At 45.4% G+C, this 14894-nt stretch overlaps 1 protein-coding gene across 1 annotated transcript in view; it reads left to right on the forward strand.

The window, feature by feature from the left end:
* Nucleotides 1-14894, forward strand: part of LOC141146080 (fibrocystin-L-like) — a 364397-nt gene that overhangs the window by 9348 nt on the left and 340155 nt on the right. Inside the window, exons 5-6 of the mRNA XM_073632840.1 lie at nt 6807-6864; nt 14697-14790. Of these exons, the coding sequence (XP_073488941.1) occupies nt 6807-6864; nt 14697-14790 (152 nt within the window). The remainder of the gene's footprint in view (nt 1-6806; nt 6865-14696; nt 14791-14894) is intronic.

Genomic DNA, 14894 nt, shown 5'->3' on the forward strand with positions numbered 1-14894 from the left:
ACAGAGAGAGAGAGGGGTGACAGAGAGAGAGGGGGTGACAGAGAGAGAGAGAGAGAGGGGGGGGGTGACAGAGAGAGGGGGGGTTGACAGAGAGAGAGAGAGAGGGGGGTGACAGAGAGAGAGGGGGGTGACAGAGAGAGAGGGGGTGACAGAGAGAGAGGGGGTGACAGAGAGAGAGAGGGGTGACAGAGAGAGAGGGGGTGACAGAGAGAGAGAGAGAGAGAGGGGGGGGGTGACAGAGAGAGGGGGGGTTGACAGAGAGAGAGAGAGAGGGGGGTGACAGAGAGAGAGGGGGGTGACAGAGAGAGAGGGGGTGACAGAGAGAGAGGGGGTGACAGAGAGAGAGAGAGAGAGAGAGAGAGGGGGGGTGACAGAGAGAGAGAGAGAGAGAGAGAGGGGTGACAGAGAGAGAGGGAGTGACAGAGAGAGAGAGAGAGAGAGGTGACAGAGAGAGAGGGGGTGACAGAGAGAGAGAGAGAGAGAGAGGGGGGGGTGACAGAGAGAGGGGGTGACAGAGAGAGAGAGAGAGGGGGTGACAGAGAGAGAGGGGGGTGACAGAGAGAGAGGGGGTGACAGAGAGAGAGAGAGGGGGGTGACAGAGAGAGAGGGGGTGACAGAGAGAGAGAGAGAGAGAGAGAGAGAGAGAGAGGGGGGGTGACAGAGAGAGGGGGGTTGACAGAGAGAGAGGGGGTGGCAGAGAGAGAGAGAGGGGGTGACAGAGAGAGAGAGAGAGAGAGAGAGAGAGAGGGGGGGTGACAGAGAGAGAGAGAGAGGTGACAGAGAGTGGGGTTGACAGAGAGAGAGGGGGTGACAGAGAGAGAAAGAGAGAGGGGGTGGCAGAGAGAGAGAGGGGGGGTGACAGAGAGAGAGAGAGAGAGGGGGTGACAGAGAGAGAGAGAGAGAGAGAGGGGGGTTGACAGAGAGAGGGGGGTTGACAGAGAGAGGGGGGTTGACAGAGAGAGGGGGGTTGACAGAGAGAGAGGGGGTGACAGAGAGAGAAAGAGAGAGGGGTGGCAGGGAGAGAGAGAGAGGGTGGCAGAGAGAGAGAGGGTGGCAGAGAGAGAGGGGGTGACAGAGAGAGAGAGAGGGGTGACAGAGAGAGAGAGGGGGGGTGACAGAGAGAGGGGGTGACAGAGAGAGAGAGGGGGTGACAGAGAGAGAGGGGGGTGACAGAGAGAGAGGGGGGTGACAGAGAGAAAGAGGGTGGTGACAGAGAGAGATGGGGGGATGACAGAGAGAGAGAGAGAGAGGTGGTGACAGAGAGAGAGAGGGGTGGTGACAGAGAGAGAGGGAGGGTGACAGAGAGAGAGGGGGGACAGAGAGGGGGTGACAGAGAGAGAAAGGGGTGTTGACAGAGAGAGGGGGGGTGACAAAGGGAGAGATGGGGGTGACAGAGAGACGGGGGCAGAGAGAGGGGGTGACAGAAAAAGGGGGGTGACAGAGAGAGAGGGGGGTGACAGAGAGAGAGAGATAGTGACAGAGAGAGAGGGGGTGACAGAGAGAGAGAGAGAGGGGTGACAGAGAGAGAGAGGGGTGACAGAGAGAGAGAGGGGGGGTGACAGAGAGAGAGAGAGGGGGTGACAGAGAGAGAGAGGGGGTGACAGATGACAGAGAAAGAGAGGGGTGGTGACAGAGAGAGATGGGGTGACAGAAAGAGATGGGGGTTACAGAGAGAGAGGTGGTGACAGAGTGATAGAGGGGTGGTGACAGAGGGAGAGGGAGGGTAACAGAGAGGGGGGGCAGAGAGGTGGTGACAGAGAGAGAGGGAAGGTGACAGAGAAAGAGGGGGGTGACAAAGTGAGAGATGGGGGTGACAGAGAGAGAGGGGGGGCAGAGAGGGGGTGACAGAGAGACAGGGGGTGACAAAGAGGAAGGGGGGGACAGAGAGAGAGGGGGAACAGAGAGAGGGTGACAGAGAGACAGGGGGTGACAAAGAAAGAGTGGGGTGACAGAGAGACGGGGGACAGAGAGAGAGAGAGGGTGACAGAGAGGGGGGTGACAAAGAGAGAGATGGGGGTGCCCGAGATAGAGGGGGGACAGAGAGGAGGGTGACAGAGAGGGGGGGTGACAAAGAGGGGGTGACAGAGAGACAGGGGGGACAGAGAGAAAGGGGGTGACAAAGAGAGAGAGAGGGTGACAGAGAGGGAGTGAAAGAGAGGGGGGTGACAGAGAGAGGGGGGGTGACAGATAGGGGACAAAGAAAGGGGATGACAGAGAGAGAGTGGGGAAACCGAGAGAAACCCCTAGCCCTGTCTTCAGTCCCTCTTGTGCCCCCACGTACCAATCCCTGTCTGCTGGAAGGTATGTGTGATGATCAGCACAGTACCTTTCAGCAGGATGACCAGCAGCAGGCAGGACCTGTTTTCGTGGCTGTCGCTCTGATTGGACACGACGGGAGCCAATCAGTGGGTCGGCACCCCACGCTCATTCTCAGGAGAGGCAGAACAGCGTTCTGCCTATGTAAACAAGGCAGACTGCCGTTCTGTGAGAGAGGAAGATGGATATCTTGTGTTTCTGCTAAGAGAGATATCCTCATGTTCACAGACAGGACACTACAGCAGGAAATAAGATGGACAGCATCAACCAATCCGTCCACCTAATAATGTAGAGCTGAAGGCATCACCTCTAAGCTCTATTGGACATCACTGATTTACCTTGCTAAGCGGGGGTGGCCCTTATAGAACAGAGGCCGCATATGGGCAGCACAAGGGGTCCTTGGTTCAAATCCAGAATAGGACGCTATCTGCATGGGGTTTTCATGTTCTCCCTGGGCTTGTGTTGGTTTCCTCCGGGTACTCCAGTTTCCTCTGACACTCCAAAGACATGCTACCTGGCGTATTTTTTTTAACCAAAACGAATGAAGTGAATGTGTCGTATGTTTGTATAGATGTTATTAAACATTTTTGAATAACAGATTTCTTGCAGGTGGATGTGATTGTTTTGTGTTCTCCCTTTCAGCCAGTAGGTGGCGCACTCGGTTCCTTTTTGGGTATTTTCTAGGCTCTCCTTTACAACTTGGCAGATGAAAGACCCCCTGTGTACTATATAGCTCCAAAAATGAGCTGTGACTCCACCCCCTCCCTGCTAGTTCAATTCAGGCGGCTCCGTCCAGCTTTTTCCAATCTTCTTAATATTAAAATTTCATTTAAAAAATGGTTTTAGAGTTTATTATTTTAGGGTTAGTGTTTCAATTTGCACTCTAATTTCTTTTCTTTTTTTTTTTTTGGCGAGGAAGGTATATTTTATTTTTATATTATGTTGGTGGGTCTTTTCTTTTTTTGGGTGGGAGGTCAGCAGCGTAAATTTTCTGGGAAAGCAGGGAGAAAAAAACAGCCGGATCTGTTAGTAAATCAGCACACATTACACATTGTTTGGCACACAGTTAACCCCTTGATCGCCCCTAGATGTTAACCCCTTCCCAGCCAGTGTCATTAGTACAGTGACAGTGCATAGTATTATCACTGATCACTGTATTAGTGTCACTATTGATGTCAGTGTGAGTTAGTGACCCTCCCAGATAGCGTCAGTTAGCACCACGTTGCCTGCCACACTATCGCAGTCACACTATAAGTCGATGATCACCGCCATTACAGTATAGCGTCTATAGCTGAGTAAATGTCAGTGTATATATACAGTACCATAGTTTTCCAGAGGCTCAATGGATCAGGTAAGTATAAACTTTGTGCTCACCCCTAGAGAAAACAAGCAGTTGACCCATGCCGTGTAGGCACAGCCCCACTCCATGGGGAAACAATTTTTGCCTGGAGTTGGACTAAGTACAAAATGCAGTATCCCATAGGCATCAGAATCCATACTGGACTGATTTCATCAAGGTGAGATCAGATTGGTTGCTTTGAATTACTTCTTGTTGCTCCTTTTTTGTTTATTGAGTAAAGCCGGCCATAGAAGGAGCATTGGATCCCACTGCTGTCAATCACAGCCAGTGAGCCACGAGGAGAGGGGGGGGGGGGGGGGGCAAGCCACTGCTCTATGTGTCTTATGGTCACAGGGCTCAGAGGTGAGCACACACCAGTGCTCCCATAGCAAGCAGCTTGCTATTGGGTGCTCTGGTGAAGGGGGAGAAGTGCTGGTAAAGGACCTGAGAAGAGGAGGATCTGGACTGCTCTGTGCAAAACAATTACACAGAGAAAGTAAGTATGACATGTTTATTTTTTTACAAAAAAGCAAACCTTTAACTACTTCATCCCCACGCTATAGCCGAAAGATGACTCCACCGTGGGCTTAGTTTGCCGGGAGGTAAGGTTGCCACCTGTCCGGGATTCACCTGTACAGTCCGGGTTCTGGATCCTGTGCCTGGGTTTCAGTCCACTGACACTTGGACAGATCAGTGGCAGCCCCGCAGCACCAATCCTCCTTTCCCCTCCTGTCAGCTTCCAGTGTTTTGAACTGTACTGGTAGGGGATGCTTGAACTCTCCTTGTGCAGAGCTGGGGATCGGATCGGCTGTCCTGGTACAGTAAAGGAAGGGAGAGTGGTTTTGGCAGTGTGGAAAACAGAGCAAGCACTGGAAGCAGCAGTGACAGTCATCTTACCCACAGACATTGGAACTGTGAGCCTCCTCCCTCCACCGTGAGCCTCCCCTCCACCGTGACTGGAGCTACTGTGTATGTATGGCTCTGGATGTCTTCGCTTACTACACACCATTCATCTTCTTCAGAGGGAGGAAGAGGCAGCTGCCTTCAGTCCTCCTGGCCAGTGGTCTCTTTGTTCTAGAGGGGGGTGGGCAAGGTCCCCTTCTATCACTCCTCTGCAGTCCTCCAAAAAGGGGGGTCTTTTTTTATCTGGATGAAGGGGTGTTCCTATGTTCCTGGATGGGGGTCCTCCCTTATCAGCCCTCCCCTCAGTCCTCCTAGCGGGGAGTTAGTTAATTACCTGAAGGGGGTTCCTATGTTCTTGGATGGGGGTCCCCTCTTATCACCCCCAGCAGTCCTCCCAGCTGGGGGTCTTTTTTAACTGGAGGGGGGTTACTGTGTTCTTGGATGAGGGTCCCCTATCATCACCCCCCTGCAGTCCTTCTAGCTGGGGGTCTTATTTAACTGGTTGGGGGTCCCCTCTAATCACCCCCTGCAGTCCTCCCAGCTGGGGTCTTCTTTAACTGGAGGGGGATTCCAATGTTCCTGGATAGGGGTTCCCTCTTATCACCCCCCCCGCAGTCCTCCTAGCTTGGGGGTCTTCTTAACCTGGAAGGGGGAGGGAGGGGAGTTCCTGTATTCCAGAATGTGCGTCATCTCTTATCACCCCACTGCAGTTCTCCCAGATAGGGATCCCATTTGATCTTCCCCCTGCAGTCCTCTTAGCTGCGGGTCTTTCTTATCTAGAAAAGGAACGGTTGAAAGTTCCTGTATTCCTGGGTGGGGGTTCCCTTCTGATCATCCCCTGCAGTCCTTTTATTCAGGAGTCTCCTTTAACCAAAAGGAGAGGGATCCTGTATTCCTTGATGGGGGTTTCCCTGTATTTGTCTGTATTCCTGGATGGGTGGGAGGGGGTCCCCTTTAATCACCTACATGCACTCCTTCTGTTAAGGGGTCTCTTTCTCCTGGAGAGGGGTCACTGAAAGTGTGTGTGTGTGTGTGTAGGTAGGTGTTCCCTGACTCCAGTTGTACTGGGGGACAGACTGACCTTGTTTGATTTAACTACGCCTCTTAAGCTCCTTCCATCCTTAAAACAATTTGGCCTCACCCACTGTTTGTCGTGGCGCACTATGTGCGCCACATTATTACTCTTCTTGGGGTACCCAAAGGTATCGCAGGTCTTTTGCAATCCTGTACTGTACAGTATACTGCAAAAAAAATTGCTGTGCGCCAGAAGTGTTCGGGGTTGGCATGATGAAAAGGTGGCAACCCTAGGCAGGCACCCTATCAAGAACTAAGGCTGTGATAGAGCTCTCCATCTCTACTTGAATTGATCTTCCCAACTAGTTCAACAAAGAAATGTGGAGTAAAAGGAATAATCTGCTGAGTCTGAAAGATTTGCCCATATGGTGGAAATTCCCTGCATGCAATACAATGTGTTTTAGTTAGGTGTTTCTCTCTTTTTTTAGTCAAGGTATCCTTATTATGCACAATTTTGAGGCACCCTATTGTAAAATATAAAAAAATAAACTAATAGGTTTACATAATGCAGTTACATCGGCATGCGTAGGACACCCACATTAGAGGTGATTTATTTTCACAAAGCAAAAAAAGAAACCTGGTGCCAAAGGGCATGGTTGGGACCCCTAGGGGTCTATTATAGACAGACCAAATAATGATGTATAACAACATACAGTATATAAATAACATATGTGGATAACAATCACTGAGTTAAAAACAAGGTAGGTGTTACCTAATAGTACAGATGATCCATACAAACGTAGACACCTTATATGTTACAGACATAACAGTCCTTCTTCAGAGGTTAATTAAGTCAGATGGGTACAGATTTTCTACAATGCAAAAAAAAAAAAACAAATAGTACAATTTAATAATGAGTAGATAACATGAGCATAGTTAGTAAATACAGTAGTGTTTATAATAAATGCATTACATATAGAGCCAATCATGTGTAATATATAAGATGTAAAAGCTACTTACAAGGTCACTCATCCACATAAAATGTGTCCGAGAAAGGGGTCGAAACTTGATGGTTAATCCTATTCATGGAGGACATGTACAGCCCACCCCCGGGCTTCAATTGACCTGGAGATGTATATATGTTGTGATTATCTTGATACAATAATACTATTTATTAAGATGTATTTTGTATTTCCAAGAGAAACTCTTGATAGGTTATCTTTTTTATTTTCAGACTCATGAGTACTATACCCCTGCTATTGATAGCATATCACCTTTAACTGGACCACCAGGTATGTAATATAATATTACAATTAGATTTTAGTCAGCTGATAAATACTTTTTTGTTGTTTCCAGGGAGATGGGTATATGTAACAGGGATCCACATTTTAATCTGCTGTAATCCCAATATGGAGACCTTTGCCATTCTAAAACAGTAACTAAAGGGAGCCTGTCAGGGATAGAATATGGAAATTGCTGAGCTGACTTTTTCAAAATGTAAGGTTTGTCAAAAGTCCTAAATAATTTTTTTTTCCAAGATTAACTTTATTATGTTAATAAACAAGGATACATAGATAACATCAGTATGTGCAGATTACAGTTTGAAAACAACGGAACCAAATGTTAACAAATAATAAGACAGGTCACATAGAAACCATTGAAAACTTCAATCCACGATACAAAGAAGTATCATAGGAATGCAGCTTGGGTATATGGCATATTATCTAGAGTATAAGTCATTCCGCATGAGACTTCTATCCAACCTTTTTAACATATGTCACCCCTAAAAGGAGAGTATATCAGTAATTTTGTATTCTACATAATGGGATAAGGATAAATGTGTATTGTAATGTCTTTTCAGAAATAATGGTGGATCTATGTATCAGAGATAGAATATTGTAGTGGTCCTGACTTTCGTCTCACAGGAGGAGGGTGGTATGTTCAGTCATGTGTCGTAGCACATAACAATTCAGTTTTCAATTATATTAGAAAGATGAGTAGTTGTGGACCAAAGCGCACTTACAGGTGTATTAAGATAGGGGATGAGTCTTTACTTTCCCTTGTTTAACCTCAGGATAACCGGATATCACCTATGTTCAGGAGCATATGAAATGGTTTCCCGGTGTGTAAGTGTAGAATGCCTTCAACTGGCAGCTGTAGGGATTTTGGTCTCATCTCTGACCATGCATGCTTATTATCAAGGGTAAGGGGGGTGGGGGTGATGAAGGGTGGTACTGGGTTGATATAGCAAAACCCTGTTTATGTGCACTAATACAGTATATGATTTTAGAATACCCTGTTCTCCATTATATACCATATTTTGTGGTTGAGGGGTGTTTTGAACATTAAAAAGGAATAGTATAGCAGTATGAAAGGGCGTAATAAAGATAGTAGAGTCCTCTAATCGTGTCTTTAGCAGTATCCCTTGTCCACCTTTTGAGTTTTTTTTTTTCTTTATATTCTGATGGGTGTAGGCTTCTGACTGGTAAGTTGGGTGTAATCGGGTGTCATTTGGAAGTGTTGCCAACATGTCCAAGTGTTCCTGTATGTGATGGAGAAGTCATGGGCCTGGTGTTTGAGTTCTGCCATTGAAGCTATTTTGTTTGCTCTATTGATCCAGTCTTTTATTGTAGGCGGATTGGGAAATTTCCAGAGTACTGGGATACATAGTTTTGCAGCATTAAGAAGATGTAGGGCTAGAGACCGATGATATGTTTTCGGTAATGTTGAGTTATGAAGCAGAGCTTGAGCTTAGGAGAAATCTAAGTGAAGTGTGGTGATTTGGGAAATGAGTCGAAAAACAACAGTCCAGAGTTTTAGGATCGAGGGACGTTCCCACAAGATGTGAAGAAGTGAATCTTCCCTGGTGTTACATCTCTAACAAATGGGTGGAATCTCCGGGGTGATTTTGTGTAGTTTAAGGGGGGTTCTGTACCATCTGGAAAATAGCTTATAACCATTTTCCTGGGCTGTTACATTGATCGAGCCTTTATGAATGTTAGCATATATCTTCCCCCACTCATCGTCTGAGAGGTTGATGGAGAGATCCTTTTCCCATTGAGCACTTGCAATATTTGATTTAGGATCCTGTTCATTAAATTGGATTTTGATCTCAGTTGGTAAAGTTATATTTAGAGCCTTAGATTTAGTGAAGTTGATTTTAAGATTGGTTAGAGTTGCAAATAAGGTGAGCTCTTTGAGGAGATTGGGTATCGTAATGTGTGGGTCTTTTAAGAATAATAAGATGTTATCCGCAAACGCCGCCAGCTTGTAAGTGGATTGTGCTATGGAGATACCTTTGATGTCCTGGTTGTCTTTTAAGCGGGTAAGACATGGTTCAAGCATTAGAACAAAAATTAGCGGAAAGAGCGGGCAACCCTGGCGTGTTCCATTGGATATGGAGAAGGCATCCGACAGGTGTCCGTTTACCCGAACTGTAGCCGTTCGATTTGAGTACAAAGCTAATATAAATTGTAACATACGATCCCATATGCCGATCTGCTTGAGGACTTCCGTCAAATAATCCCAGGCCACCCTGTCGAACACCTTCTCCGTGTCCAAGGAAAGAAAGAACCCGTGTTGTTGTGTTAAAGTCAGCCATTTATGAATACTAATTGTTTTCAGGGTGTTGTCCTTGGCCTCTCTACCCGGAACAAAAATCACTTGGTCTAGGGAGATGAGACCAGGTATGAGGGGCAAGAGTCTACTAGCTAGAATTTTTGTGTAGATTTTTAGATCCCCAATTAGTAAAGAAATTGGCCTATAATTGGAAACTGAAGTTGGGTCTTTATCAGGTTTTGGAATGACAGTGATATGTGCAGTAAGTAGATCTCTGGGGGGAGGGTTGTCTGAGGAGAGGGAAATAAATGCGTTCAAGAAATGTGTGTGGAGTGTGTTGATGAATGCCTTGTAATACCTGCTCTTGCCTGGTTTCAGTTGTTTGAGGACAGCGTCTAATTTATGCTTAGATAGAGGTTGCTCCAATTGTGATGCTTCTGCTTCTGAGATAGATTTGGGACCGTATTGTGCTGAAATTGGCCTATAATTGGAAACTGAAGTTGGGTCTTTATCAGGTTTTGGAATGACAGTGATATGTGCAGTAAGTAGATCTCTGGGGGGAGGGTTGTCTGAGGAGAGGGAAATAAATGCGTTCAAGAAATGTGTGTGGAGTGTGTTGATGAATGCCTTGTAATACCTGCTCTTGCCTGGTTTCAGTTGTTTGAGGACAGCGTCTAATTCATGCTTAGATAGAGGTTGCTCCAATTGTGATGCTTCTGCTTCTGAGATTTGGGACCGTATTGTGCTAAAAAGTCTTTAATCAATTGAAGTCTGTTTTCTGCGTCTTTCTTGGAGGATTGAGCTTTAATATTGTAAAGTTGTGTATAAAGGTGTGAAAGGTTATGTAGTTGACTGTAGAACAAGTATCTGAGAACTGTCAGTATGTAAAAGTGTAATTCCTTCTGAGGTGAGCTGTGTCTCCAGAAGGTGTTAGAAGGAATGACCTTGATCAGCGGCAATCATGGCAACTTGGAAAATATCTGAGGGCATATTAAAGTGAATTATAACATCTAGGAACAGTGAAACATAAAATCAAGAATCAGGATAGCATAAAAATACGTGTTTGCAGAGCATTAGAAAGCGCTTCCTTCGATCATGTACAATAAGAAACAAGAAAAAACCCCTATCGATAACAACAGTCCGCGTCCCCTCCTCCCTCCTCTTTCCCTGTGTGGAATACAGTAATGGAATATAGTGTGGCTGTAAATGGTATTGCACGTTGTGTTGTCCGAGTCCCCCCTTACCATGTTAACATAGTTATATACAATCATTAACCCCTACCATCATCAATACATGTACAACTCTTATAGCAGGCTATGTCTAGATATGAGATTGTGGGTCTATCGTCCATCTAGTACAATCTTACTGTGTATAGACCAAAGGATATATCTTTGTCCGCAGCCTTCATATTCTCATTTCAGCAAGCGTGAGACTTTGGAGTAAACATACCTTGATCTTCTTTACCCTTATTAATGCAAAAAAGGAAGAAGAATGTAAAATACGTGCAAAATCCTGTGTAGCCCGAAAATATATATGAGGGAGATCCTACCCCTGCAACGATCATGCATGGGGTTTTATTAGTCAGCTTATGTCATTATTCCGGTCAGTCACAGTTGTAACAGGGATACACAGTTAGTTAGAATATTAAATGTAAAGAAAAGAAGCAGAGCCTCAAAAAAAAGAAATGGCAAATAGGGGTTCAAACAAACAACCTTAGAAAAAAATTAAACAAAACAGTCTGAGTAGATCTTTCTGATGCTGTAGGAGCTTCGGCCATTTACTAATCTCTTCTGGCTCTGTGAGTGTGCAGAGGCTTCGTCGGGCTGTTGGTTGAAGGAGAGTGTGGACCGGGGTGTTATGCTCTTGCTTCTGAGGGTGAACGGTATCTTCGATAAGGTACATCTTGGGTCTCCATTGGTTCGGTTCTTGAGTGCGGTGTGGGTGGCATAGCAGGGCGAAATTCCACATACCATTGCGGTACTTCCATGAGCGGGATGTTCAGTGTTTCACAAAAATGGTGGAGATCTTCAGGGACTCTGAGGAGAGCAGAATGTCCTTGTGTAGTTGCCGCCAAACCGAAGGGGAATTTCCAGCAATAAGCGATACCTTTAGTGCGGAGTACCGCCAGAAGGGGTTTCAGCTCCCTCCTGCGCTGTAAGGTAATGCCAGAGAGGTCTTGGAATAAGCGAAGCTCTGTCCCCTTGTGTAGTAATGGCGTCAGGGAGCGCGCTTTTCTCAGAAGCTCCTCTTTGAGGCGGTAATCCACGATACCGCATACCACATCTCTAGGCGGATCCAAATCTTTTCCCTTCAGTCTCAGAGCGCGATGGATCCGTTCCATTGCAATGGGTATGTCTCTGGGTCTATTAAGCAAGCTGTTGAAGATATTAGTCACCTCAGCTTGTAAGTGTTTCACCTCCACTTCTTCTGTTAAACCTCTTAAGCGGAGATTATGGCGTCTGCCATGGTTATCCAGGTCTTCCAAATGTCGATTCATATCTCTAAGTTGCCTTGTGTGTGTGTCTACAACCAAGTGATTTCTGTGAATCGCTGAGGAATGCAGAGCAGTTGTCTTTTCTACAGTTTGAACTCTGCCAGTAATAGCCTGAATGTCTTAGATCCGTGATGGCCGTCATCAAGGTATATTTGATGTTCTCTGCTACTGACCTGAGGTCATTCAGGCTTGGCTGCTGATGATAAAAGAAGAAATTCAACCAGCGCTAATCACTTGTGCAATATACTAAAGCAGCTGAATACTGAGGATAAAATTTATCAAATCCAACACAGCAAAATGTAAAAAAGCAGTACAGCGCTAACAATGTCCCTAAAGATATTCAATTAACTAAAATGTCCATAAAAGGAGAACAATATAATGTCCATAGAGAAAGAGAAATTCCAGATGAAGATCCCAATGTGCAAGTGATATCCAATGATGATGAGTGACTTATATAGTGATAAAAATCCACCACCAGTATCGCTAGCCGCTCACCTCAGCGAGTGGACCCCTGAATAAATTCAGTCAGGTCTCAAACAGCCTTTCCCACACTGGGAGATGTACAGGAGCAGGTAACTGGAACCGGGTGGCTTGCGGTCTCGTGGAACGATCACATGCAATAGAATAAATAACATCTAGTGCTCTCTGTCTCTAGCTTAAAAGTATTTATTAAAAAGTAGGTCAACTTACAAGGCAGGCACTGTACCCCAGTGCGAAGGATGCAAGCGTGTAAGATACTCCACGAGAATCAATGAGCAGGGCCTGCTGATGAGGAGTGAGAATAATCTCTCCATGAACGTTCAAGTTCTGTGAGGAGGAATCGGCTCCATTATGGGCAGTTCCTTTTCACTGAGGGCCTTGTGAGGTGGGAGCCGGCGCCATATTACCCGCCTGGGTCTGGAACAACATCTCCGGGATGTTTTGACCCGGTCTTCCAGATAAATCACGGGGCGAACGTGATCTGGATGTCGAGGAGTTTCTGGAGGCTGTTCCCATCCCTTCTTGGGTATGCGGGTGATCGATAACCTTCCGTAAAAGTCAATGATCTATCCCTGTCAGCAGGAGCTCTGGAGTTAAGCAGCCATCTTCTACGAGGTCAAGCCACGCCCCCTAGCTGACTTTTTTTTAAGGGTCAAGCTCCTGGGCTGTCATCTTTACCTTACTAGTTAAAAAAGATACCATGCTAGAAGAACTGTGTGTATGTTAGATGCCTCAACATCTATAATACACATAAATATTAACTGTCTCATCTCCATTTTCTCAATGTGTGTCCGGTGCATTAACTGCTTTCACCTACTCCTACCTCTGTGTTTGAGCTGTACATTAATGAGGTACTGTATCTAGTGCACCATTGCCAAGCTCCATGTCTTAAAGGCTTCTGAACCCAACATTAATATTTAAGTTTTGTGTGGAGCTATGTAGGCTGTATCAACTCTTATCCCAAACACACTGGTGATGAAATTTGTGCCACGTTTCCAGGCTCATCTGATGCCACTGTTTCAAGGCAGTTCCCTGTGATTAGTTTGCATTTGATTTATGGTATGAAGAATACAGCAGTGGGAGTAAGAATCTATGACAGGAGAGCATAGCACAGAATTTAGGTGGATAAGTCTGCCGGTGTCTGCTCTCAAAAGTGAAACATCGGTTTGGACTATATTAACTAAGTTCTTGCAGTATAGCTTTTCAGCAGAACACTCTTAACCACCTCAATACCAGTATGTTTCTTTATTTCCAAAAAATTGTGGCAACAAATTAGATCCCCTTGGGCTGTCTACTTTCCAAAAAGGGGTAATTTTGGGGGTGTTCGTACGCTCCTGCCATTTTTATTTTGACAGAAAATAAGGAAAACTTTTTTTTTTTTAATTCTTGTTTTTTTTCCTTTAGGTAGTCAGAAATGTAAAACTCAGAAGGTTAATAATACTATCAAAAATAAAGTTCTATTTGGCTTGACAAAAATTGCTATAAAATTAACTTGTGTATATTTTTGCATGATAGAGTAATTGTCAGTCAAACTATCACAGTGCTGAAAACTGAAAAATGGCCTGGCATTGGGGGGGGTTATATACAGGGTGATACTCCAGTGATTAAACAATAACTACTTGGCTTTTACTATTACTACTAGGATATTGTTGCGTAGCCAGATAATAGTTCCCCCACTACCCTGGGCCCCACAATGTTAGAAAAGTATAGTCTAAAAAAATGGCATGGACCAGTAATGTGTAAAGTGTAATTTTATGACAGATAATCACTGTTGGAAAAATCCTATGGCACACAAAACTGCCACTGGAGTCCTCTTCCCCTCCTCCACGATGACATCGCAAACCACTGATTATTGGTACCCCTCACCAATCCATGTGGCCCCATAACTGATCTTAAAGTGATTGTAAAGGTTCAGGTTTTTAAAAAAAAAAATAACAAACATGTCATACTTACCTCCACTGTGCAGTTCGTTTTGCACAGAGTGGAGCTGAACCTCCTGTTCTGGGGTCCCACGGCGACTCTCTCAGCTCCTCCCCACATTAGATAACCCCCTCTCTCCCTAGGGGGTTACCTTGCGGGCAGCTCCTGTGTCGGCCCCGCCCCCGGCACCCTCGTCATTGGATTTGATTGACAGCAGCAAGAGCCAATGGCTGCGCTGCTATCAATCTATCCAATCAATGCCAGGACACCATGGAGGAGAGGACGCCATGGATGAGTGGAGCAGGTGAACTGGCTCAGGTAAGTAAAACGGGGGGGAGGGGGGGCTGGGGGGCCCGTGATTGCCGGGTGTCTTTTCACCTTAATGCATAGGATGCATTAAGGTGAAAAAAACACAAACGTTTACAACCCCTTTAAGATACACTACTACTTTGTTTTCTATCCTTTACAATTTGTAACTATTGCTACGTTATTTCTATTCTTGTATGAAGTTCACCATCTATATGTGTACACATCAGTTTGTCATATGTCAATGTCAACTGTGTTATTTTGGTTACCTTCCCAGTAAACCATTTGTGTATAGAAAAATGTTAAATATGCTATAAATTTATCACTGTGATTACTGAATGACAGAACATATCTTTTCTTTTGCAGGTTCCATGATCACCATTGTTGGCAAACTCTTTACGGATGTCTATGGCAGTAATGCTGCTTTGAGCCCCAATGGGAGAAAAGTCAGGGTGCTAAGGCAAGAACTATTGCTTTTTCATTCAATTTACAAAGCCTCCTTTATTAATGCTACTGTAGAAGATTGTGAGAGCTGTAGACTAACAGCAACTGGGGGTTAAAAAA

Source organism: Aquarana catesbeiana, linkage group LG05, assembly GCF_042186555.1.
Source record: "Aquarana catesbeiana isolate 2022-GZ linkage group LG05, ASM4218655v1, whole genome shotgun sequence".
NCBI classification, from domain to species: domain Eukaryota; kingdom Metazoa; phylum Chordata; class Amphibia; order Anura; family Ranidae; genus Aquarana; species Aquarana catesbeiana.